Source organism: Protobothrops mucrosquamatus, unplaced genomic scaffold, assembly GCF_001527695.2.
Source record: "Protobothrops mucrosquamatus isolate PMUCROS unplaced genomic scaffold, P.Mucros_1.0 scaffold180, whole genome shotgun sequence".
Lineage (NCBI taxonomy): Eukaryota > Metazoa > Chordata > Lepidosauria > Squamata > Viperidae > Protobothrops > Protobothrops mucrosquamatus.
Window position 1 is genome coordinate 416,713 of NW_015386539.1, and position 24,835 is coordinate 441,547.

General features: G+C 50.3%; 4 protein-coding genes across 4 annotated transcripts in view; 1 reads left to right on the forward strand and 3 right to left on the reverse strand.

Moving 5' to 3' along the window:
* Positions 1 to 63, reverse strand: part of SNRNP35 (small nuclear ribonucleoprotein U11/U12 subunit 35) — a 2,643-nt gene extending 2,580 nt beyond the window's left edge. Inside the window, exon 1 of the mRNA XM_015813666.1 lies at positions 43 to 63. The gene's annotated coding sequence lies outside the window, so the exon portion shown is untranslated. The remainder of the gene's footprint in view (positions 1 to 42) is intronic.
* A 1,154-nt stretch (positions 64 to 1,217) lies between these two features.
* Positions 1,218 to 5,759, reverse strand: LOC107285479 (2'-5'-oligoadenylate synthase 1). The gene is made up of 6 exons (XM_015813667.1): positions 5,499 to 5,759; positions 4,868 to 5,150; positions 4,188 to 4,357; positions 2,934 to 3,157; positions 2,004 to 2,151; positions 1,218 to 1,528 (listed from the first exon to the last, which is right to left on the reverse strand). The coding sequence occupies exons 1-6, from the start codon at positions 5,679 to 5,681 to the stop codon at positions 1,481 to 1,483; spliced, it is 1,056 nt and encodes a 351-aa protein (XP_015669153.1). The 5' UTR covers positions 5,682 to 5,759; the 3' UTR covers positions 1,218 to 1,480.
* Positions 5,760 to 14,572: 8,813 nt separating this feature from the next.
* Positions 14,573 to 20,950, forward strand: PLA2G3 (phospholipase A2 group III). The gene is made up of 7 exons (XM_015813628.2): positions 14,573 to 15,062; positions 16,359 to 16,491; positions 16,772 to 16,906; positions 18,097 to 18,539; positions 19,359 to 19,488; positions 20,017 to 20,151; positions 20,364 to 20,950. The coding sequence occupies exons 1-7, from the start codon at positions 14,573 to 14,575 to the stop codon at positions 20,551 to 20,553; spliced, it is 1,656 nt and encodes a 551-aa protein (XP_015669114.2). The 3' UTR covers positions 20,554 to 20,950.
* A 978-nt stretch (positions 20,951 to 21,928) lies between these two features.
* Positions 21,929 to 24,835, reverse strand: part of INPP5J (inositol polyphosphate-5-phosphatase J) — an 18,549-nt gene continuing 15,642 nt past the window's right edge. Inside the window, exons 10-13 of the mRNA XM_015813629.2 lie at positions 23,863 to 24,000; positions 23,395 to 23,472; positions 22,711 to 22,815; positions 21,929 to 22,564 (exon numbers count right to left, since the gene is read on the reverse strand). Of these exons, the coding sequence (XP_015669115.2) occupies positions 21,929 to 22,564; positions 22,711 to 22,815; positions 23,395 to 23,472; positions 23,863 to 24,000 (957 nt within the window). The remainder of the gene's footprint in view (positions 22,565 to 22,710; positions 22,816 to 23,394; positions 23,473 to 23,862; positions 24,001 to 24,835) is intronic.

Below are 24,835 nucleotides of genomic sequence, written 5' to 3' on the forward strand. Positions count from 1 at the left end.
CCTCCCCCAAATTATGACTTTGCAAGAGCGAAACGGACTCACCTCCCCATGCAGGAAGCCTCGACGAGGGATCTAATTTCGTTTCCAGCCCGGCGGATTCGTCAAGAAAGGGGTTTTCCAATAGAAGGGGAATTTTTTTTTCCGGGCCTGGCGATGACGAAGGTTGCTTTTTAAATTCAGGGTGGGTCTTTTTAACAAGTAAAACAAAACAAATCCCACCCCCCTGCGAAAGGCCAACCGTGGCGAATCGGCCACTCGGGAAAAGAAGGCTCATTAGCCTCAAAGTCTCAGAGTCCGTACCGGCGCCCTCTGGCGGCAGAAGCCGCGCATCTCTTGTCGCCGCTGTTGAGTGGAATGGAAAACTGGATAATGAAAAATACATACATTTAAGTAGAAATTATGCTGAGATTTCTTTCTCCCGGCTCCCAAATCCACCCTGCACCCATCATCCCCAGCCAACAAGGCAGCCCGGATGGAAATTGTAATCTTAACAGGCCTTGCCCGCATGCACGTTCTCCTGTTGCTGCGTTTTGAACATCTGAACACAAACCCAGGCCAATAAACCTGCATTGGATGAAAAAATGGTACTAAAGTCCACCCCCGGGACAAATCCTAGCTTTGCATAGGATTGCAAGCAAGGGATGAAAGATATATATATTTTTGCCCTATGTGACTTCGTCTGACTGGCCTCAGACTGGTGAAACGTCACTCCAAGGGAATCTGGTCCTATGGGCCCATTTTACAGGGGAGGAATACTGAGATCCAGGAAGAGATGTAAATGGAGGCTGAGAATGAAATCTGCTTGCTTTTTGCTGGCAGAAAAAAAAAAGCTTTGCAGGGACTGAAGGCAGGAGGGGGAAAGAGGGTTAATGATAAGATAAGATAACCTTTATTGTCATTTTTATACTGTGGGCACAGTGGCACACATCAAAAATGAAAATCCAGGATTATTTTCATTTCTGAAAAGCTTACTCTTTATTGAATACATGGCCTGGTAAAGGCAAGGTAAAACTAACTCTAAAATCCCAAGGCATCCGTCCATGTTTTCAATAAACAAGTCAGCTTTTCAGAAATGAAAATAATCCTGGACTTTTATTTGGATACTTGAGCTGGAGGTTGACATATGTGTTTCCTTAAAGTCCGCCCCTTTCTGAACATGAATATGTAAAATACACACCAACCTAAAGTCAAAATGACTACAATTGGAAGTAACCGAATGCAAATCAAAGCTGGATTTTATTATTGGATCCCATTCCCTACCACCCCCGCTCCCCCCCTATATGCCCCACTGTATTTCTTCCATGTCTTGAATTCCTCGAAATTTTAAAATCACATCTTCATCCATTTCAGATTGTTTCTTTAGCTCGGTATGTAATTCCTGATTGTCCCATAAATTTCAGCCCCTGAAGCAGCATTAAAAGCCAAAGAGAGCGCGCTGCCATTCACTGCTTCCACCCCAGCGTTTCAGATCCACGCAGGATCATATCAGAGTGCACCATCCTTCTTCCTGAGGCACTTCCACTGCCAGCTGGAAAACACACAAAAATGGACCATTTGTTACTTGCTGATGTCCGGAGCTCTGCGGGAGATGTTCCTTTGCCATCAGCCCTGCAACTCAGAAGGCGATAATTTGCTGTAGCCAACACCGAAGCAGCAATTCAGTTCAATGGTTTAAAATAATTTTAAACATTATTTTAATTTTTTCTCATGCATATTTCATTCTGTCCTTCCTTTTGCAGACTTTCTTTAATCATTCTATTCCACCATTTCTTTGATATTAGTGTAACTCTTGTCCCGCAGCAAGCTGACCGTGGCAAGCTGGCTGCAGGGAGTTGGCAACGGCAAATTGTCCTAGATGCCAACTTTGGAAGAGCAAAGCCGAATTCTGGAAGAGACCATAAAACCAGGCCGTGCCCCATTTCAAAGCACAAGCCCGTTGGGTTCACCCTGCTCTAGGTTTACCCCAAAGATACCCAGCAAATAAGCAATTCTTTTTTCCTCACCGGCACATTCCAGGGTTCAACGAAAGAACCATCCGGGTTCCGACACCACTTCATGGAAGCACAAGCTTTTGCTTTTTTTGCAAGCAGATCCCAGCGTTTTCCCTCTCCAACATTTGCAGTTGGATCTGCTGGATCAAGGATCACTGGCCTAAAGTCCAAATAAGAGAATTTTACGGTCATTTGCACAAGCCGGAACAGATGGTGAACCTTGTCCTTGAGGGCAGGCCCTGTTGAAATTTCCCAAGCCTGTTAACATATTTAGATTTTTAACAACGCATTTAGCCCGTTCTTGGTGGATCTACCCATTTCACAGCCGTGCTAATAGTAGGGCTACCATAGCTGGGTTGCAAAAAATGCAGGTAGATGGCAGCAAACAGCCGTGTGTCTCTTCGCTGTCTTCTATTGCAGGGGTCCCCAACCCTCCCCGGCCATGGACCAGCATTGGGCTGTGGCATGCCAGCAACCGGTCCGCGCAAACAAGCGAAGCCGCATCTGCAGGATGCAGGCAGCACACGAAACCAGGCCCCCTCCACTTCGTGGAAAAACCTCTCGCCACGGAACCGGTCCCTGGTGCCCCAAAGGTTGGGGGCCAGCAGGTTCATAAATGGTATTCCTAGGTCAGATGAAAGTCAAGCTAGAACTTCAGGATTAATTTTGCAAGCAAAGAAGGGAAGCTGGAGGGGAAAAAAACCCATCAATTTCTTTTCCCAGAGCTGGGCAGGATTTATATCACAGCTGCTTTGCTCTTTCACCACTCCAAAAAGGAAGAGACACTGAAGCATAAGACAACCGAAGGAAGCAACAGTTTTTCTGCATTTTACTCCAATTTGAAGCTAGCTAGGAGCTGTTGCAGGAGTTTCTCCACTATGACAAATCTCATTACTGATTTTTGAAAAACGACTGTCTTGGGATCCAGGGTGGGAGACTGACCTGTTTTTAGAGAGCTGGGTCTGTAAGTATCTCTTGATGGTCTCATTATCAAAATCATAGTATGTTGTCCAATAGATGCGAATCTCCTTATATTTCTCAATGAGCCAAAGCACTGTACGGAAACCCCTCGCCATGTCGAATTTGGTCTCTCTACTTCCTTTCTCCCAGACGTAGACAGTTAGTAGCTCAAGGGCATACTTGGGGGGGAATGACTTTTCTTGCACCTGGGTCATATAGAAAATTAGTTTAAATAAAACTCACTGAACTATTTGAATGATGGTCCATCTTTGGCTATCTCACAATAATTAGCGCCATTTGAAGGCAAACGTGCTTAAGCAGACTGTATTTGAAATGGTGCTCATTATTTATTTTTCTCTCTCCCAAAACATAAAACAATGAGAATCAAAACTATATAATGAAAGTCAAAAAGCACCATGGAAAAAAATGGGACTAAGATTAAATATAAAGCGGACCACACGATAATGACGACGGCCAGCACTGGAATTGACAATGGATTGCACCCGGAAGATGGCAGCTCGGACATTCTCAGGTGTTGGGATGTGTTTATGGCAACAAAGATCAGAATCCTGCAAACGGTGGTGGTGTCCCTTGAGACCCTCTCTAAAAGTGAAAGTTGCTGCTGGAAGAGACCCCTGAGGATCCATGAATAGCCACGAAAATAAACAAAAGAACGAATCAGTTCAGAATGCTCATTCCAGGCACAAATGACCAGGGTCAAATGATCGTATTTTGGACTCATCCAGCAAAGACCCAACGCCCTTGAAAAGTCTTTGACACTGGGAATTATGGAAGGAAAGAGAAAGGAGGATCACTGGTACCAAAAGGAGAGCAGAATCTCAGGTGCCACATTAGGCTTCGCTGCCATGAACTGGAGAGAGGGATAACTATGGGAGGGGGGATGTTTGGGGGGAAACCGAAAACTCTGCCACCTCAGGAAGCTGTTCCAAGGCAGGAAAACCCCTGGGAATTTCAAAACTGTTGGCTAAACTGAAAATTGAAAAAAAAAATCCTAGGGGAAAAAAAAAAACCAGTAGCAATAATGAAAGTAGTTTGCTGTTGCATTTTTTCCCATCCTGGCCTAGCCTACAGCCCAGGGATTACCTGGTGGTCTCTCATCCAATTTACTGAGTTCCCTCAACTTTGCTTTCCAGTTTCAGCCAAAGGACACTGTTATTCACAGGGAAACCGGATTCCATAAATTGGGACCACGAACCAATTCTTCAGGCAACAAACCTCTTTGTACCAGTGTTTCACCAGGCGGATCAGGTTCTTCAGCTTGGTGGGACGGTCCACTATGAAATTCTTTTGCAACTCTGTGAAGCAGGAAGAGAACTCGCCACACCTGCCTGTGCGGATCAGATTGACGTATATCTGAGGGTCAGGCCTGGATCGATGATACTGGCCTGTGAAGAGAAAGTTCAAGTAGGCCTTTTTGAAATTCTCCACCAACCTTGTAGACAGAGCATCCCACCCAATTTCTCCAGGAGAAAAAGGAACCTTCAACCGTTTCTGAAAGGCAGGACTAACAGCAGCTCCTTGGCTCCTGAAGGAGCCCGGGAAAGAGAGACACCCCCCCTTCCTGGATCCTCTGCTGGGACTGCAGGGAAACTGAGGAAGCCAGCTGGGTGTGCAAAGCCCACCGACATTCACAGCCCCTCAAAATGTGTCCAAGGAGAGCCCTTTTCAGGCAGAAAAACTTCACCCATGTGGCAAAAAGCAAAGGAACAAGAACAGTTTGCAAGACACTGGATTTTTCTGCTTCCTCTTCAGCTGGCAGCTTATTTGTCAGAACCACAGTGGGCCCTGGGGACTTTCTGAATTGCTTACATAAGCTACATTCGCTTTAGTGTTCGCCCTGCCTCTGGCGCTCCCTGCCCAACTGCCCTAGCTGAGGAGTGGCTTTCTCTGCTCACCTAGGGCATCGTAGGCCGGCAGGACATCAAATTGAACAGAATCCCCTGTCTCTCGTGAATGTAGCGTGAACTGGAGCACACGAGGGTTGGCATGAGGGGAGTGCTCAAAGTCAACTTCCCAATACATCTCCTTCTGGCATTTGCTGAGCTGCCTTTTCATCTCCTGGATGATCATCTTCCGATCCTTTTCCTGGTCTGTGTAACTTTCGAAGATGTTCAAGAACAGCACCAGGTCAGCATCTGACCCATTTCTCATTGATGTGCCTTTTCCCAGTGACCCTCCCTGGAAAAAGGAAAAAGGGAGTGAGTCTCCTGGGCATTTGCACCAAGAGATACACGGAACATATGCAGTTGCCATCACCTAGTTGACGTTATGAAGAGGAAGGTAATAATGGGGGTGGGTGGGTGGGGTGTTGTACCTAGCACGCCATCAAGAACAACCTTTCTGATATAATATACTTTTTCACAGGGCTCTTGGCAACAGGGCCATCCTTGCCCACTGGATACTCCAGCTCAGGACCTCCTCAGAGTCTAACTGCTCTACTCGGATGTCCGTTTCCCTTCCCCGGGCAGAATCTCTCCCCCCCCATCCCCCCCCCCCCAGGCACCTGCCTGCCCATCCTCTGCTCACCTTGACCACCTTCCGCACCCGGGTGCCGCCCCAGGGCGCATCCTGGAAGCAGCGCGCCTTGAGAAAGTCGCAGATGTCATTGACGGCCCCGCGCGCCTTGCGGAGAAAGTCCTCGTTGGGCTGCAGGTGGCAGGCGTGGAAGGTGTCCAGGCCCCGCGCTTCGACATCGCGGAGAGACCCCATGGCCGGGCAGCGGAGTGGAACTTCCCACGCAACCCTCTGGTACAGCCCGGCGCCTTCCAGACTTTCGTTTCTCCTCCTTTGCGGCACTTTCGTTTCTCCGGAGGGTGGAGCCGGCAGCGCTTGGAGGGCCGAGAGAGACGGCTGAAAAAAGGAACCCGGAGAGGGAGGCGAGGGAGAGGAAGGGGCGCGCCCTCCCGCCGATCTGTTCTTGTCCGAAGGAGAACGGCTAAAAGGAAAGAGAGCTTAGCTAGGTGTTTTTCATAGTATTTGATATTAGAGCATTTGCACTTTTATACAGGCTCAGAGACCCTGTCCTGACGGGGAGAACAATTAATCAGCGGAACGGCCTGCCTCCCGAAGTTGCGGATGCCTCCTCCTCCATCGCTGGAGGTTTTTAAGAAAAAACTTGTAAGGAATGGTATATAGGGTTTCCTGCTTGAGCAGGGGGCTGGACTAGAAGACCTCCGAGGTCCCTTCCACGATTCTAGGTTGAAGAAGTCCTTAAAGGGTTTGTAGAAAAGATACAGGCTCTAAGATGAGGGATTATATGATAGCAATTTTCCAAATATCTGAGTGACTGCCCTAAAGATGAGAGGGTCAAGCTATTTTCCAAAGCACCAGAAGGCAGGATAAGAAACAACAGATGGAAACTAATCAAGGAGAGAAATAATTCTAAAACCAAGGAGGGATTTCCTGGCAGTTAGAACAATTAACCAGTGGAAGGCCTTGCCTTCCGAAGTTGTGGGTGTTTCATCACTGGAAGGTTTTAAGAAAAGACTAGCCAGCCATTTGATCGGAATGGTATAGGGTCTCCTGCTTGAGTAGGGGGTTGGACTAGAAGACCTCCAGCTATATTCTAATTGACTGATTGATTGATTGATTGATTGATTGAGTCAGATTCTCAGGATAAGAAACTTCTCTTACATTCTCACAAAGCCTTCCTTTGGTTAGATGGGATGAGCAAGGGTCCACATTGTTTGTTGTGCAGTCGCTCGATTTTTTTCCCACAAAACATTGAAGTCTGGCCGTGGTACAGAGTCTGTAAGAAAGCCATCAAGATTTCAAGGTGCTTGAATAAATGTTTCTGTCCTCTTTCTATTCTTGTCTGAATTAGCTGCAGATGTAGTAACTTTTCCTTTCTGCTCAGATTCTGACTGTTGCTGTGTCTGGGTTGCCAAAGCGTGAGTGGCCAGCAGATGGCAGCAGCGGGATACAAACGCTCTTAATGCTTTACTGCCATTAAGCAGCTTTCTGAATACAGGAAGGTCTTGATTTACATCGCTTCATTTAGTGACCGTTCAAAGTTACAACGGCACTGAAAAAAAAGGACCATTCTTCACTCTTACATTTTTCACTCTTTGCAGCATCCCCATGGTCACGTGATCAAGATTCAGACGCTTGGCAACCGGTTCATATTTACGACGGTCGCAGCGTCCCGGAGGGGGGGTGTCACATGGTCCCCTTTTTGCGACCTTCCGACAAGCAAAGTCAAGAGGGAAGCTGGATTCACTTAACCAGGTTAGTGACTTATCAACTGCAGTGATTCACTTAACAACTGCGGCAAAAGAGGTCGTAAGATGGTCCAAAGCTCGCTTACCCAGTGTCTCGCTTAACAACGGAAATTTTGGTTCTCGGTTGTGTACTGTACTGCAGGGATCTCCAACCCTGGCAGCTTTAAAGGCTTGTGGACTTCAACTCCCAGAATTCCTCAGCCAGCTTTGAACCGCAGCCTGAAGCGTATCGTTAAACGATTGCACGTTTCATTCTACTGTCTGCTTATGCAGATAAGCAACCCTGGCATGTCAAAACTTTGCTCAAGTCTTGGAGTTAGGCAGGCTACAGGTGCTTTTTTCCCTCCAAACAGGCACAAATTTCACGCTGCAACTTGTTGTGAAGAGAAAAGGGGCAAATGAATTAGCTCAGCTCATCATCGTTCAGGTAAGAGTGCCGGAGTCCCACTTTGGGAGTGGAGAGTTACAATCCCCGGCCTTGTTTCTGGGGATCCTAAACAGACACAGATAAATAGCAAGCTCCAGAAGGGAGGGATCCCCTGTTATTTGCATTCGGTTCCCTCCCGCAGCAGTGAAGTTTTACCTCCTCCTCGGACAGAGCAATGAGGGTCAGACTCCAGTTTCAGTTTTGCAGATTCTCCCATCTAGTTTGGAGTGACAGGGCAACAAAGAGACCTTTATGATCCTCTCAGGTGATGCTGGGGACCACAACACAAAAGCCATGTGTGGCCCGGACTCTGGACTTGGCTCTGCCACTGATGATTGTTTTCCTGCCACTTCAGCGGGGCGCAGCTTGCTTTAATAGCCCGTTCTCAAGTGATAAGCAGAAGATAAGGGTCCCTGCGAGCTTCCTTGGGCCTTCTCAGGACATCTGGAAGAAACTGCCTCCGTTGGGCTGTGCTGCAGAGACCAAGGCCACCAACCCTGGCCACCAAAGGGACAGAGATGCCGTGGTAAGGCCACCCTTGGAATGCGGCATCCAGTTTTGATTGCCATGATACAAAAAAGATCTTGAGACTCTGGAAAGTGTGCAGAGAAGAGCAACAATGATGATCAGGGGGCTGGAGGCTAAAACATGTAAGGAATGGCTGCTGGAATTGGATATGTCTAGTTTAATGAAGAGAAGGATGAGGGAGGACGTGATAGCAGTCTTCCAGTATTTGAGTGGCTGCCACAAAGAAGAGGGAGTCAAGCTATTCTCCAAAGCGCCTGAAGGCAGGACAAGAAGCAACGGATGGAAACTAACCAAGGAGAGAAGCAACCTAGAATTAAGAAATTTCTTGACAGTGAGAACAATTAACCAGTGGAACAACCTGCCTCCAGAAGTTGTGGGTGCTCCATCACTGGAGGTTTTCAAGAACAGACTGAACAGACACTTCTCTGGAATAGTATAGATAGGGTCTCCTGCCTGAGCAGGGGGTTGGACTAGAAGACCTCCAAGGTCCCTTCAAACTCTGTTATTCTGTTGGTCTTGGAGGTTCACAAGCCTGTCTCTCCTTCCTCTCCAAAGATGCCAGTAATTCAGAGAGGGAGAAATAGTATCATTACATTTTCTTGCTGTTTTTAAGGCGGGGTTTTCCCTTCCTGTCAATTCAATTTTTCACAATAAATAAGTTTTATTAATATTAATAAAATCAAGCCAAAATGGCTTGTTTGTGATGCTGTGGTCTCTCTGGTGAAGCTTATGCAATATGGGTTGTGGGACCTGATTCATAGTTTAGTAGCGGGAAGAAACATCCAGCTGTAGTTTATTCAATGAACCATGGTTAGCCAAACCATGGGATAGTGCGCTGTGGGAAAACAGCATCAATGAACTAAATTCCTATTGTGGAAGAATTATAAAGATAATTCTTTATCTTTACAAAGAGATAATCCACCTTCCCGCATAGACGGATTTTGGGCTGTACGGCATGGGAAGAATTAACTTGCTTCTTCTCCATTATCCAAAGAGCGCAGAAAGTTTTATACCGTACAAGCTGGATACTCTAAAACCTTAATTCTTGCTGGAGACATGCCCCCCCTAAAATCTGAAATCACATAAGCAGAGTAATTATCCCACATCAAGAGCCCGTTGTTTGCAGCTTACAAGGAAATGCTGAGAGGGATATTTTGAGTAAGAACTCTGCAAATATTGTCTCGGAGGTAGGCAGTTCAAATAGGGTTTTTATGAAATTCTAAATGGCAGGAGAAATCCTTCTGGCCTCTCTCTAAACAAAGAGCTTGGACTGAAAAAAAAAATACAGTAGGGTAAAGAGGGAGGAAAGAGGGAAAACCTGGAAACAGGAGACCTGCGGGAGGGGGGGGGCATAAATGTTATCAGTCAATCAACTGTCCAGGCCGAAACATCCCAGAAAAAGATGTTTATAGCACCATCAATAGCACTTAGATTTATATACCGCTTTACAGCCCTCTCTAAGCGGTTTACAGAGTCAGCATATTGCCCACCAACAATCTAGGTCCTCATTTTACCGACCCCAGAAGGATGGAAGGCCGAGTCCACCTTGAGCCGCTCAGGATCGAACTCCTGGCAGTGGGCAGAGTCAGCCTGCAATGCTGCATTCTAAGTGCAGTGCCACTGCGGCTCTTTTTCCGGAACATATTTATCCTCTCTTTAAAACCATTGGCATGTCATTTCCCCTTCTTTGGTATTTTACTCTTAGCAAGGCTGGTGGCAGAATTCTCCTCCACTCCTACCCATAAGCAGGTTACAAGGACCGTGGTAGCTTCTGGTCCCACAAGCCACGGATCTCAGTGCCTCGCAGGGCTGGCGTTCCGTGTCTGCCTCTGCAACTTTCCCACTTGCTCTGGTTTCTGCAGAAAAGAACATGACACATCAGCTCCTCTCCCCGGCCTGGCTCCGCTTTCCCGAGAGCATCCAAATTCCCGGAGGAAACTGCCCCGCAGCTCTCTAAACCCCCTTAAGTGGCAGAGGAAAAAGGGGGCCTCTCCAGCCTTTGACGCTTAACACAATCGCACAAAAGAGATGAATGTGCTTCATTAGCCCAGGAATAGCTACTCCCCGTTCCTTGCAACTCTATAGGTCAGCCTGGGTGGTACCACCCCAGCGTGATCGACCCCCGCCTTGTCACGAGCCAGGAGAGTTGTGACTGGGGCACCTTGCAGGGGGATTAAACCTGACCCCACCGCCCTTCACACACCCCCTCCCCACCTCCCCTGGAGCTGAGCAGGAGATCTCACTGCCTCCTTGTCCTCGTGGTCCCTCCTTTGTTAGGGCTTATCAACAGTGCTAATAAAGGAGAATATTTTAGTTCAGAGTCAAAATGAGGGGTCCTTGGTGCTCTCTGAGCTTGCTTGCAGTCTTGCAGAGGTTTCATGACCCAAGCTAGGTAACGTCTTCAGAGTTAGAAGGGAGTGGGGTTTGCTCAATCAGGAAGTAACCCCACTCCCTTCTAGCACTGATGATGTTCCCTACTTGGGTCATGAAACGTCTGCAAGACTGCAAGCAAGGTCAGAGAGCTCCAAGGACCCCACTTATCAACAGTGTCTCCAATCTCTTCCCCTTCCCTTGGCGCGAGTTCGTGTCTTCCCATGGCACAGCTTTGAAAAGGGAGACCCTCTCCTAACGCCCCTCTGATTGTCCTTGTGTAAAGCCCCCCACCATCCCGTGTCACAGTGCCGGCTTTCCCAGTTCTGGGATAGGATGTCCATCACCCCCCTTCATCCAGATCGATGTTCCTCAACCTGGCCAACTTTAAGAAGGAGCCTTCTCAGTAAAAGAAGAGGTACAGATCGGTCAAGATACGAAGCGGCTGCATCAGGAAGGAACACCTGGGCTGCCCTTTCCCCCCCCTTGGAAAAATTGCCGGGAAGCCAACACAGCCGACCCCAGTTCTGACACAGCGATGGACGCAATGATGGACAAGGCCAGCACGTTTACCGTCTGAGAATCAGCCAAGGTTCCACAGCCCCTTCCAGCCAACACAACCCTTTCTGTGCTGATACATTATCAGCTATTATCTTCCAAAGCGCCACGTAACCAGCCTGCTGAACACAGAGCAACTTTTCTGGTCAGACAGCAGCGGAATCCAAGTCGGTACAATGAAAACAAACCCAACCACAGATAAACCGACAGCCTCCCTCCCAGAGGAGGTGCACCCTGGTTTATCTGCACAGCATCACCCTGAGAAGTGCACATAAAGCAGATTTGCGCACCTCCGGGCCAATCTTTGGTCTCTTAAATAGGGCACCATGTTCCCAAGTTCCCAGTCTTCTGGGGATGCTGTGTGCCAGTGGGTGTTGCTGGACCACAAGCTCCCTTAGTCTCTTCCTCTTGTGCAGTGGGCTGTGGGTGCTGGGAACTGTAGTTGGCAGGCTACAATCAAAGCTAATTAATTGGCTTTCTCTGACTCCTTTGCTTAGCAAAGAGCCGTCGACAGAGACATGCTCGGTATCACAAGACAAGATTAGAGATTAGAGAACAAACGAAATGGTATCATAAAGAGAGTAAAAGAATTGAAATGGAAAACGGGCCGGTCACATAGCCAGAAAGCTGAAGGCAGGTGAGCCAAGGCGGTCCTAGAATGGATCCACTTGATCCAAAACATCCACGAAGGAGACCTAAAACCAGATGGATCGACCGCATCAGCAAGTATGGCGGGCCCAATTGGGAAGAAGAAGAAGAAGAAGAAGAAGAAGAAGAAGAAGAAGAAGAAGAAGAAGAAGAAGAAGAAGAAGAAGAAGAAGAAGAAGAAGAAGAAGAAGAAGAAGAAGAAGAAGAAGAAGAAGAAAAAATTAATTATAAGCTGAAGCTGCTCTAATAAAACATTATGCTCTGGGATTGAGAAATTTTGCAGAAGACGGGATATCTCGCTTGGCATTCGAGCATTGGGGAAGCCTGCTTTGAAGTCTTTTCAAGCCTTTTTTCTGCTTTCCTTTTAAAATCAGCAGCTTTTGCAGCACATCAAGTAACAGATCAAGGCTGAGAATCTGGGCGGCTTCCTTGAAGGAAGCCTCTGGGGAGACACAATCTGATGAGATTTAAAAAAGACTATTTCATTTATCATTTTATTCACGGGTTTGGCGTTGAGGTCTAACGGCCAATTTCTATCAGGCTCAGCAGAAGGAAGCTCTTAAAGCAGAGGGCTGTTTCTCACCCGCAACAATTTTAAGATGTGTGAACTTCAACTCCCACAATCCCCCAGCCAACAGCTTTTCTCAACCTTTTAGCAGAATTCTAGGGAGTTGAAGTCCGCGCAACTTAAAGTTGTGGAGGTTGAGAAACACAGATTTGGATGTTCCTTGCCTGCCATGAGAGAAGACTTGGGGGCTCCCCAAGATTGTGAATCTTGACGACCAGATTTTCTTTTTACCAGATGCAGGTGGCAATGAAGCTCGGCTTTCCCATCTGAGCACCTCCTTGGGTGCTGTCCAAAAACGTCTGGGAAACAGAACCAGGAAGGGGAGCTGAAAACAGAACTGCTTTATCTCACTTGAAAAGTCTCCGGGCTCTGCTTTTGCCGTGACTTTTGCTCTGCAGAGCAAGAAGACCAAACCAGACCTGTTTTGCAGCCATCAGCTGAGGCCACAGATACACACACACACAAGATACACAAAAAACACACATTCTCATTTGTCGAATTAAGCCCCAAGGGGTTTCACTGCCTCGTAAGTGACCCAGCCGCTTTGATCTGGCAAAGTTGGCACGCACCAGGCAGAAGGAGGCAACTGGTTACAGCCAAGTAGCCACGAGACAATTCAGTTTAATTATTTAAAAGAATTAAAAAAAATATTTTATTTTGTTTGTCATTCACAATTTCTTTTTGTCCCTCTCGCCTTTGGCATCTTTTCTTTAATGATCCTATTCCACTATTTCTTCGATATTAGGATAACTCTTGTCCCGCAGTGCGTTGGCCTGACTGCGGCAAGTTGTCGTGGATCCCACACCAGGTTCCTTCGATTAAGCAAGGCCCCATTTGGCAGGGCCCTGGAAGCAGACCTTCTCTGTTGCAGACCAGCCTTCTTCCCCTTGTGATCTGGGTATTCCCCCACAAACACACACACACACACACACACACACACACACACAAACACATCCTACTGGTGTTTTGGAGACTCTTGAAGACCTGGCACTTCGCCCAGGCCTTTCATGAGGGGGACTGAAGCCCCTTCTTGGTCCCCAGTTTTGCCATCTCCAGTTTTGGTGGCTTCTTCTTGTATTCCTGTGTTGCTTTTATTGTTTTATCGCTTTCATATTTTCTTGTGAACCGCCCTGGGTTGTTGAGGGCCGGGCGGGTACAAAACAAATAAAAGCAGTAAATAAGTAAATAAAATTATTTTGTTTTATCGCTGGGATCTATCTCCTGGCAAACGATATATAGCACTCCCGAACGTCGCGGTTAATAATGGCATTCCTTTTGACGCTACCGAGTGTAACATCCTGCAGCAATGAGCAGCTTAAATGAATTATACCGCATTTAAGGATCAGTCTAAAAGGGATTCCCACACTGACACGATCATCAGATGCCTGTCAGCCAATCCGCAGTCTCCCTCTTGCTTGCTTTTGACCTCCCCAATCCTCCTCACCAGGTTTTGTGTGAGATGGGCGGGTCTGTTCTCAGGTGATGGGTGAGTCATCCCAGCCTTGGGAGCAGCAGGAAATGCAGAAGCACCTGGAGGAAGAGAGGCAGGTTGTGTGCCAGCAGCCTAAGACTAATCCCTAAAGGGGACTAAAATCCTCCAATACACACACACACACACACAACTGTGGTTGGTGGGGGTCCTGTATTTGCACAAGACACGAAGCAAAATGCACATCCTTAGCCCATCTGCTTTTCGAAGGACAGAATTATCCAAGCATGCTTTAAAATACACACACTTGTTTTGTTTTTTTTAATACAAGGTGCTCCTCGACTTACAACAGTTCATTTCATGACCGTTCCAAGTGACAACAGCCCGGAAAAAAAGTGACTTCTGACCGTTTTTTTTTTACACCGACGACCTTTCAAGCATCCCCGCGGTCACGCCGTCACCAATGGAACTGCTTGCCTCCAGAAGTTCTAGCGGCTCCATCCCTGGAAGCCCTCAGGAGAGACTGGGGCTGCCGTCTGTCAGAAACGGGGCAGGGCGAGGTGGGGTTGGACTAGATGACCTCCAAGGTCCCTTCCGATTCTGTTACTCGGTTGACCGGCGGGGCTGAGCGGGCGGGATGGGGTGGGGGGGGGAGAGTCCCGGGCTGCCAGCGAGCGTGGGAACCCGAGGGGGCGTGGCTGCAGCGGTGGCGTTGCCGCAGCCGTCCAATCGCAGCCTCGCTCGGCGCCCAGCCCCACCCCCCCCCTCGGCTTTCAAAAAGAGCCGCCCCGCCGCGCGCTCCATTCATTCATTCTTGGCCGGCCGGCATCTTCGTGCGCTCCGCGGCTGCCCATGGCTCTCCTGGCGCTGCTGGCCCTCGGCCTGGCCCTGCCCTGCGCCCGCGGCGCCTGGACCGAGGCGAACACGGCCTGCGCCACCCGGGCCACCGGCGGCCGCTCCCGCCTGCTGAGCTTCCTCTGGCTGCGCCCCGACGGCGCCCCGGCCGTGCTGGTGCAGAGCCTCTGGGACCGGCGCGGCGGGCAGCTGCTGGAGTGCGCCTGGCGGGCCGAGCCGGCGCTGACCCGCCGCTACCTGGAGCTCTGCGCCCCGGGACGCCTCCGCGGGCCCCTGGTCCGCGCCTCCTGGGGCCCGCGCCTGCGGGAGGAGCTGGCCGCCTTGGAAGCGCGCCAGGGCGGCTGCAAGGGAGCCCCGGCCGCGGCCAGCCTCCAACCGGCGGGCTGGCGGGAAGCGCAGGCGCGCCCGCGCAGCCGGCGGGGCTTGACGGTTCCCGGGACGCTTTGGTGCGGAGCCGGGCACTCGGCTGAGACCCCCTCCGAGCTGGGTAAGGGTGGAAACGGGGCGTGCTGCAAAGTCCCAGGGAAAGGAAACCGCCCCCTCTTTCCTCCCCCCCCCCGGCCAAATGGTGTAGGTAGGGTCTCTTGCTTGGGAGAAGGGGGTTGGACTAGATGACCTCGCAAGGTCCCTTCCAACTCTGTTATTCGACTCTGTTCTAAATTCCCCCTGTTCCGGCGCCTTTACAAGTCAGGGTGCTTTTCTGGATTATTATTATTATTTTTTTTGGCACACCCACGCGTGGGGGCTGGGAGAAACACAGGCTAGACATTAGGAAGCCTTTCCTGATATGAATCAGCAGACAAGTCGGTGGAATTCCTTGCCACTAGACGCTGCGGTTGGGAAGGCGGGAGGGTTTTGAGAAGCAGTGGCGCTTAAAGGTGGATGCGCCTGCATCTCCCTTTGGGTCTGGGAGGCGGGCTGCCTCCCCAGATGGAGGCTTTCTCTGTAGCTGGCAGATGGTTGTTTGATGGTTGTGAGAGCGGTAAGGCAATTCCACGGACTCAACAGGCCAACATTCTAGAACCCAGCTTGGTTGTTTGCATTTATTTACCTCCCACTTTTATTTTTTTACCAAGTGGGCCAACACATCCAATACGCCTGCCTCTTCTTTTCCCCAAAACAGCAATGTTGTGAGGTGGGGGTGGGCTGAGAGAGGGCGACTGGCTGAAAGTCCCCAGCTGGCTTCCATGCCCAGCATGGGACTAGAACTCCTGATTTTGGGAGTCCAAACCCCTCAAAGTTGCTGAGGCTGAGGAATCCTGGGTTAGAGCCCATTGCACCCCAACATGACTGGGATATCACTTTGCAAATGGGGGGGGGGAGGAAGAGTTAAAAGCTGCAATTCTCTGGAAGAAAGTTACAGGTTATGTTTAAAGAGCTAAACTGACCACAGGAAGTATAGGCCGGTCAACTGCATTTATACCGCTTGCAAAGCTAGTGGCAAGCTTACTATAACCCCTTTTACCAGTTGGTGCCTATGGCCTGGGTACTGGGAAAACACACTTGGAGCATTGTGTATCACACCCACATCCCCTGCCTTGCCCTTAGCTTGCGAGAGCATGTCTGGAAGGATTCCACACAAAGCACATTTCTGCTTCTCCTGTGATGGCCACTGCCGCCTCTATATAGGGTCTCCTGCCTGAGCAGGGGGTTGGACTAGAAGACCTCCAAGGTCCCTCCCAGCTCTGTTATTCTGATGTGCTCTAGCCTTGCTCAAGAGAAGGCTCCAGATGAAATTCCCAGTGGCTCTTTTTCCATCTAATCCCGGTTCCTTCTGTTGCAGGGGTTTTCCAAGGCCCAGACGTGTGCTGTCGTGAGCACGACACGTGCGATGCTCACATCTCAGCTCTGGGATTCAAGTACGGCATCCGCAACTTTCACCTGCACACCATTTCTCACTGCAGCTGTGACAACAGGCGAGTACGGGCTCCTATGAAGCCGGCTGAGGCATTCTGGGAGTTGAAGTCCACAAGTCAAAAAAAGGGCCACGTTTGAAGAGCCCTGGTGTAACCTGACGCCTTCCCAAGATGTTGAACTCACATCCCCATCGCTCTCCTGCGTTGTTGGCCGTGCTGGCGAGGGATGATGGGAGGGGTGGTCCAAAGCACACGGAGACTGGCAGATGGGGAAGAAGAAGAAGACAGCCTTAAGAAGAAGCTGCCTAACCATAAAGTTTTCCCTCTGGCTTCTCAACAGGTTCAGAGACTGCTTGAAGAACCTCAACGACACCATCTCCAACTTCATTGGGAACAGCTTCTTCAACCTGCTGGAAATCCCGTGTTTCTATCTGAAAGAGAGCGAGGATTGCCTTGAGTGGCACTGGTGGGGCGGGTGAGTAAGCCAGCTCTGCCTTTGCCCGAGTGAGGAAACACGCTGAGAACATTGATGTTGCTAAGTGAGACATTTTTGAAGTGAATTTTGTCCTATTTTACGACCTTTGTTGCCACAGTTGCTAAGGGAATCACTGCAGTTGATTAAAAACAGGAACCTGGGTGTTAAGTGGAGCTGGCTTCCCCCACTGACCTCGCTTGTCAGAAGGTCACAAAAGGGGACACCCCAGGACACTGAAACCATCATAAATACGAGTCGGTTGCCAAGCCTCTGAATTTTGGTCACGTGACCATGAGGTCATAAGTGGGGAAAACGGTCGTAAGTCCCTTTTTTCAGTGCCGTTGTGGGGAATCAAGGAATATCTGTTTGATGTTTCCTCAGTTTCTCCCAGAAAGTCCTTGGCTGAACAGCAGGGGTGCTTCCCACATTGGGAAATCTTGATGCAGCCTCAAAATGTACCCGCCTTTCTTGCTGCTATGTCACACAGTTGACTCATTCTCAGCTAGTTTTCTTTTTTTGTTACGATCCAGTTAAAATAAGTTTGTTTAGGATTCTAAGAAGCTTTGATCCGCTGTGGCTCTGGCATCCTTTGCACATACATACATACATACATACATGCATGCATGCATACATTCTTTGCTGTGCCTATGGATTGAATTTATCCAAAAACGAACTTAAATTCAATATTTCCCAACCTTCATGACATCTGGAAACATGGACTTTCCAATTCCCAAATTTCCCAGCCAACACGGCCATTAGTAAGAATATCTCCCTGAGTTGGAGAGCACTGCTGTAATCTATCAAGATCATTTTGGATCTGTTCTTTCCTCAAAGCTACCAGCCGTCCCACCCAGTTCTCTGGTGATTGTAAATCTCCCGTTTTCTCCACCTTGTGCAGGCCATAAATTTAAATTTAGCCCATTTTTTTTTTCCTGGGAGGCTTTAGGCTGAGACGCCTTCTCACGGCTTGTTACATCTTGCTGGACACAGTGGGGCTGAGTTTGCACAAGACACAACTGCAAACTGCCCACCCACAGTACAGCCTAGCATCTTGTGGAAAACTCGCCTCTGTGATTAATTAATAGCTCAGTGCATCACGCCAAAACAGGAGCCGTCCGAATTGCATAACCTGGGTAAGGGTGTGGTGCAAAGACTGAGCAGAGCGCCTGGCCTCTTCTGTCCTCTGCTAGGTGTAAGAAGTATGGCCTGATGCCGCTGGCTCAGTTGGTGGAGCCAAATCCCTATCAGCCCATCGAGAACCCCGACGGTACCACGTCTCCTTCCCAGCCTAGAAGGCATCGGAAGCCCAGCTTGAAAGACAGAAAAGGGCGGAGGAAACAAGCCAAAAAGATGAAGAAGCTGAGTCCCACCACCCAGGGTCCCATCACCCCACTGCCCCCAATCTCCAAGCCGAATCATGCCACTCACATCCTGGGAACAAGCTCCCCAGGTGAGGAGACCATGCCGGGGTCACCTGCCCGTAAAACTACGCTGGAGCCTGATCCCTGGAAGACGGACAGTGGGATTCTCACCACCCATCACCCAGTAGTCCTTCCTGTGGAAGAAAGCTTCTCCAACAAGACTTGGCAGGGAGAGAGGGCCTTTGCTGGCCAGGCCTCTAAGCCAAGACCAGGTAAGGCACAGCCTGAGTATTCCTTCTGGGGCCACTTCAGTGTGGGAGGACTTACGAAAGAGCCGGTAAAATATTGGCTCGTTCTCTCTCGGATTGACAAATGCTGCCTTTCAAAACTTTGTCCCCAAAAAAGAGGAAACTTTTTTGTTTTTCAACCCGATGGTTTTGGCCTCTACCTTGGGAACCAGGTGTTTATGGAGATGGTCCGTCCTCCAGGTCATCGTTATCCCAACGATGCTTTTTTCAGGAGGCAACTGGACTTCCTTGTTTTTTCTTTGAAGACGTTTCGCTTCTCATCCCAGAAGCTTCTTCAGCTCTGACTGGAAGGAACTTATTGGATGAGAAGCTAAATGTCTTCAAAGAAAAAACAAAAACAAAGTCCACTTGCCTCGTGAAAAAGCATCTCTGGGATCATTTGGGAACCAAAGTAAGCCTTTAGCGTTAGACTAGCGCCAGGGAAACCTGGGTTCAAATCCACCCTCTGCTGTAGGAGCTCTGTGGGGTCTTCTTTGTTTGTTTGTCCCTAAAAAACTCCCATGGGCCAGGCCAACTGGGAATTCCAAAAAGGGCTACTCCTTTGGCCAAGTGAAGCTCAGCCTGAAATCTGGTGAGAAGGTTTAAAAGGCCAAAAAAAAAAAAAAAGGGATTGGAAGATGCCCAAATAGTAATCAATGGGATGCAAAACAAAAAAAGTGGGTGGGTGGGCTTGCATTGCTGATTCCCTGCTCCTGACCCCCTCCCTGGCCATGGTGGGAAGAGTTGGGGGGGGGCTTCTGCACCTTGATTCCCCCACTGACCTCTGCCTGCTTGTCTCTCCAGCCCTGTCACGGAGGTGCCGCTGCTACCAACGGCTGGATCAGTGCCCCTTCCAAATTGGCCCCAATGAGTTCAAGTACCAGCTCCACAACTCAGATGGTCGCACTCTCTTCCACTGCAACTGCACCCGCCGGTGAGCATCGTCCCTCCACCTCCAGCCTCCAGTCACTCTGGCAAAGAATGGGGGTGGGTGAGAAGGACCGTAATTCCCAGAATCAGAGAACCGGGGCAGGGCGAGAGGGAGATTCGTGGGCAGCCAGCGGCCGGAAAACTGGCAAATTAAACTGGCACGAATAGCCAACACCCCAGAAGACAGGTTCAAAATCCAGAGGGATCTTTAACCAAATAAAATTCACGGTAGAGAATTTCCTTTAACGCCAGCTGTGAGTCTCCCAAGCCTATTCGAAGCCCTTTTTGCAACTCCAATGTGAGAGTTGTAGTCCTGCCGACTTGTACGGGTGGGTGGGTGGGTGGGTGGGGAAGGGTGCCACCAGGCTAAGGGAGGTTGGTAGGGGGCTTCCCCTGCCCTTTGTGAAGCTGAAGGGGGGGATCCGGGGTTTTTTTTTGCCTCGGCCTGCAGTGTTTGAGGGCATCTACTTGGCTGCACCCCAGAAGATTTGATGCAGGTTTCATTCCTCAGCCATTTCTCCCCCCCCCCCAGGTTGGCCCGGTTCCTGCGCAGGACGAAGGGTCCCAACGAGGTGGAAGAGCAAGTCCTGTCCAACTACATCTCCCCTTCCTGTTTTGTCCTGGAAAACCTCCCAGGCTGTAGGGAGGGAGACGAAAGCTGGCCCAAGTAAGTGGAAGGGAGGGGCGGGGAACGTCCCCCCCCCCCGGTGGTATTATTCCAGAATATCAGGAGGACTCGCAGTCCAGCCTGTCTGGCTTTCCTGTCTGCTGGGTCTGCTCTTTTTTTGGGGGGTGGGGTGGGGAACGCACCCACCCACCAGCTCTTTATTCATGTAGTGCCCACTGAGGATCCCACTTTCCTGTCTCTTCCTCCTGCAGCTGCATCGGCGTTGGCAACGCCATCCTGGCCCCGGCTCGCCACCTCACCAACTGGCTGGTGGGCCAACGGCCGAGGGCCTCTTTCAAAGTGAAGCGCCAGGGAGGGGTTCCCCTTGAGGAGGGAGCCCCCCAGCTGTTCGATAAGTGTGTGCAGCTGGTGCGAGCCGCTCTCCGGCCAGCGCCACGCTGAGCGAGGGCAGCCTTTGTTCCTGCACACACGCGTGTGCGAGAGGGCCAAGCCCAGGAAGTGAACGCGGCAAAACTCAGCCATTCCCCTCCACGTCGTTCCCTGCCTTTGAGCAGGTGTCCGGTGTGGAAGACACAACTGCTGGTGTGAACAAGAAGAGGGTACCCTCTGGAGATCATCCATGGCGCAATACCAGCTGCCCTCCGCCTGCTGCAAGGAACTGGCCTCGGAGGCCCTGGACTCACAAACTCTGGGCCACGGGTGCTTTGGAGCTGGGTGATGGTGCTGAGCCCCAAGCCAAGGGACGGGGAGAGGTGAGGGGGTGACGTCCAGGCTTCACCTCTGCAAGCAGACGGTCTGAATAGGACTCCTTGCTGCGAGAGGCAGGGGTCCCCCACCCCACCCCACCTACGCTCTCCTTGCAAGGAGGCAGCTCGTTAATTTATTAGGGGAGGGAGGGTGTTGTGGGGCCATGAATAAGGTAGCAATAAAATGTTTTCTAACCGTGACTTGAGCTCTTCTTGGTTTGGGGGAAGGAAGGACACCAAGAAGACTGTGGGGAGGGGGCATTGCCTCTTCTCAGCCACCCTCCTCCCCGCCATGTGCGGAGTCACAGCCTTATGGAGCATTTGGAGATGGTTTATTGGAAGGGGTGGGGATTAAGAGAGGTAGGGTGGATTGTTTCAACTCTGAACCCGTCCCAGGGGAGACCCCAAACTGGAGAGAGACCAGCCCCCCCTTCCCAGTCCCCCCTGGCCAGAGTTCTACATTCCAAGTTGTCCTCCGTCCGCAGCCTTGAGCCCCCCCCCCCTCGTGTCTCCTGCTGCTGCTGGCTGGGATTCTGCTGGGGTCTCCCTCACCATAAGCCTGACTGGGCCCTCGGACACTTACAACACGGGGCCTCTGAAAATGGCCTCCTGCCCTCCTTATGGTGCTCATCTCGTCCTGTCTTCATGCAGGGAGCAGCCTCTGAGCTCCTGAGCCAGGAAGCTCCGGGCTGCTCCCGATGAAGATGAGGCAGAGGTGTTCCTTTCTCCGGCTGGTCCTCCCTGTGACAGTGATAGAGGGATCCAGCTTGGGGTGCCGACCTTGGTGTTTGGTGGGAGAAAGAGCTGTCCCCAAGAAGGACGAGGGTTGAGCAGCACAAGTGGGTGGCTGAGAGGGTCAGGCCGTTGGTCGGGCTCTGATGCAGACATGGGGCAATTGTCAAGCTGATGGGATGGGTGGCACCATGGCAGCTCCTCGTCTGGGTCTGTGCCTCACCGGGATAGCTGCATGGAGGGAGGGCAAGGCTCGGCCAAGACAGGAATGGGCAAAGGGCATCGGCACGCTCACAACGCACACTACGCAGGATAGTTGCCCGGTGGGTTCGGCTGCCTTAGTGTCTGGTTTCACAGCTGTAGCTGTGGGGATCGTGGGGTGCCCCCTCTTGTGGGGAAGTACTAAAGAGGGCCGCAAGCCCTGCCGTGGGGCTGGTGGGGCTCATCCTTCGTCCAGGCAGGCTCGGGTCAGTGCTGTCACGCCGGGACCCCATGACACGATCCACCGTCTCCAAGCGCACAGCAGGCAGCAAGCCCAGATTCCGGGGATCGGCCCGGGACGGCGGAGTCTCCTCGAAGCGCCAGCCTGTCCGGGACTGGGAGGCATTGGAGGTAGAGGAGGAGGAGGAGGAGGCCTGGGCGTTCTGCACCATCTCCCGCGACTTGGAGCGGTGCCGTGGGCTGTCCTTGGAAAACTGGATGCTGGGAATGTCCGCCTTCAGGATGGTGCTATGGCGGCGTCCTTGGGGCGAGGGGCTACGGCTGGCCCCTTGGTCTCGGCTGGTGGATCGCAAGAGCAGCCCCTGGAACTTGGCCAGGCTGGGGCTGCGGCTGCGGTGGCGGTGCATCTTCCCGGGGCTGGGGCTGCGGGATTTGGGGCCGAGGAGCACCAGCGTGCTGTCATCGTCCTCTTCAGAGGTGCTGTTGGTGCTGTCTGTGGCGCTGCTGACTTGTTCCAAGGTGGGCAAGGAGATCTAGGCCAGGAAAACGGGGAGAGGAGAAGGAAAGTCAACTTTCCTCAAATCACAAGCACTGTTCGTACATCCCCCCCAGGAACCGAGAGAAGCAGGGCCCTGGGGGGCTTTGGGGGCCACAGGCTTCCTGCCCTCCAGATACTCACCTGGAAGGGATCTGTGACTCCCACCATGCAGCTGCAGTTGTTGCTATAGTAGCCAAGGATGTAGTCGCCCTTCCCTTTAGGCAGGCACTCCTCGGGAAAGCTTAGCTAGAGATGGAAGAGAGAAAAAGTGTTGGGGAGGCTGAAGCACATACGCCCGAGACAAATTCCTTGTGTTTCCAATCACACTTGGCCAATAAAGAATTCTATTCTATTCTTATTTCTATCCTATTCTGTTCTGTTCTTATTCTATTCAATTCTATTCTCTAATTCTATTCTACTATTCTTCTATTCTATTCTATTCTATTCTATTCTCTAATTCTATTCTACTATTCTATTCTATTCTATTCTATTCTATTCTATTCTATTCTATTCTATTCTATTCTATTCCATATTCCATATTCCATATTCCATATTCCATATTCCATATTCCATATTCCATATTCTATTCTATTCTATTCTATTCTATTCTATTCTATTCTATTCCTATTCCTATTCCTATTCCTATTCTTATTCCTATTAATTTCTATTCTATTCAATGAAATTGTTCACTGGGGGGGGGAGGGCTTGCTCCCACAGCGCAAATATAACCATCTAGTCAGCCCATCACCGTGGATGTTGCCTCTTTCTGAGATCAAACCTTTTGGCCTGGCAGACAGGAAGCTCCATTTGCTCACATGCAATTACCTGGTAGAGGTGGCTCTCTGTATCTTCCTGCTTGGCCCATACATAGGCTATGTAGTCCTTGCAGTGCCGGAAACCCACCTAAGGGGGGGGGAAAGAAATCCCGAGAAGTTCACTCAGTGCCTCCCCTGTGGCTGCTGAGAGACCCAGGTGATTCTGCTTATCTGTCCACTGCTGTGAGGAATTCACACCGCCTTTTAATTCAGGGGTCCCCAACCCCCTGGGCTGTGGCCTTGAGCCCTTCGGAATTGCAATGATTCACAGTGGCCAGAAAAGTCATAAAGTGGGGCAAACGTTTCACTTAGCGACATAAATGTTGGGCTCAGTTGTGGCTGACTCCCTGTAAGAGTGGTGCCTACTTCCTTTACTCACTATGTACTGATGTATCTTACTCAACCTTCTCGAGGCAACCACTCAGCCTCGGGACTTCTTTGTAAGTTACTAACAGCTTGCCCGACCAGCCCTTCTCACCCGATAGAGGGCGATCCAATCCCAGGAGCTGCGGTGGAAAACTAAGGACGTCCTGTAACGGACCACGGCTTGCTCCGGCTTGGTCCACTCGTCCGCCACTTGCATCTCCACCAGGGGTATATCAGCTCGGGAACCAAACTGCCAAAAAGAGGAAGGATCAACCCTGTTCATCATTCATGGTTATCTCCTTCGCTGTCAATATCCTCTCTCTCTCTCTCTCCTGGGCCCGGTGGCTTGTATTTTTAATACGGTATTGTTTTCTATGTATTTAACAACGCTTGCTTTTAAATATTTACACTTTTGTGGGATCCTTGGTGTTTTCGGAGCCTGGCTTGTTAGCCTCAAGAGGTTTCGTTACCAGGCTAGGTATACAGTTCGTTTAGGGACCGTTTGAAGTTACAACAGCACTGAAAAAGGTGATTTAAGACCGTTTTTCACAGCTACGACCTTTGCCACATCCTCAGGATCACGTGATCCAAATTCAGACGCTTGGCAACTAGCTCATATTGATGACCATCGCAGTATCCCAGGATCATGTGATCCCCTTTTGCGATCGTCTGACAAGCAAAGGGAATGGGGAAGCCAGATTACTTAACAACCTGTCAAAACGTAGTTCTAGGTTGCTTCTCTCCTTGATGAGTTTCCCTCCATCGTTTCTTGTCCTGCCTTTGGGTGCTTTGGAGAATAAGTTGACCCCCCTCTTCTCTGTGGCAGCCCCTCAAATACTGGAATACTGCTATCCTGTCCCCCCCCCCCCGGTCCTTCTTTTCTCTAGAATCTAGATTATCCATACCCAATTCCCACAGGGTGGCGTTTCTGAGCAGACCAGACTAGCATAACTGAAGATCAAAGTAGGAACAGGGCCAAAGTGAGGTTTCTTCCTAAAAGTTCTACTTTGCAGCACGCAGTTAAAGCTCTCAGTGGCACAACCACAGCTATCCTCAGGCTCAGGTGTGTGTGTGTGTGTGTGTGT

Bases quoted from the DNA above. Each gene is read 5' to 3' on its own strand.
- PLA2G3 (XM_015813628.2), top strand. From the start codon at position 14,573: ATGGCTCTCCTGGCGCTGCTGGCCCTCGGCCTGGCCCTGCCCTGCGCC. The intron at 16,492-16,771 runs GCGAGTACGGGC...GCTTCTCAACAG, and splicing joins CACTGCAGCTGTGACAACAG to GTTCAGAGACTGCTTGAAGA. The intron at 18,540-19,358 runs GTAAGGCACAGC...TTGTCTCTCCAG, and splicing joins GGCCTCTAAGCCAAGACCAG to CCCTGTCACGGAGGTGCCGC.
- LOC107285479 (XM_015813667.1), bottom strand. From the start codon at position 5,681: ATGGGGTCTCTCCGCGATGTCGAAGCGCGGGGCCTGGACACCTTCCAC. The intron at 4,358-4,867 runs GTGAGCAGAGAA...TTCTCTTCACAG, and splicing joins GCCGGCCTACGATGCCCTAG to GCCAGTATCATCGATCCAGG. The intron at 2,152-2,933 runs GTCAGTCTCCCA...TTTGGACTTTAG, and splicing joins ACCCAGCTCTCTAAAAACAG to GCCAGTGATCCTTGATCCAG.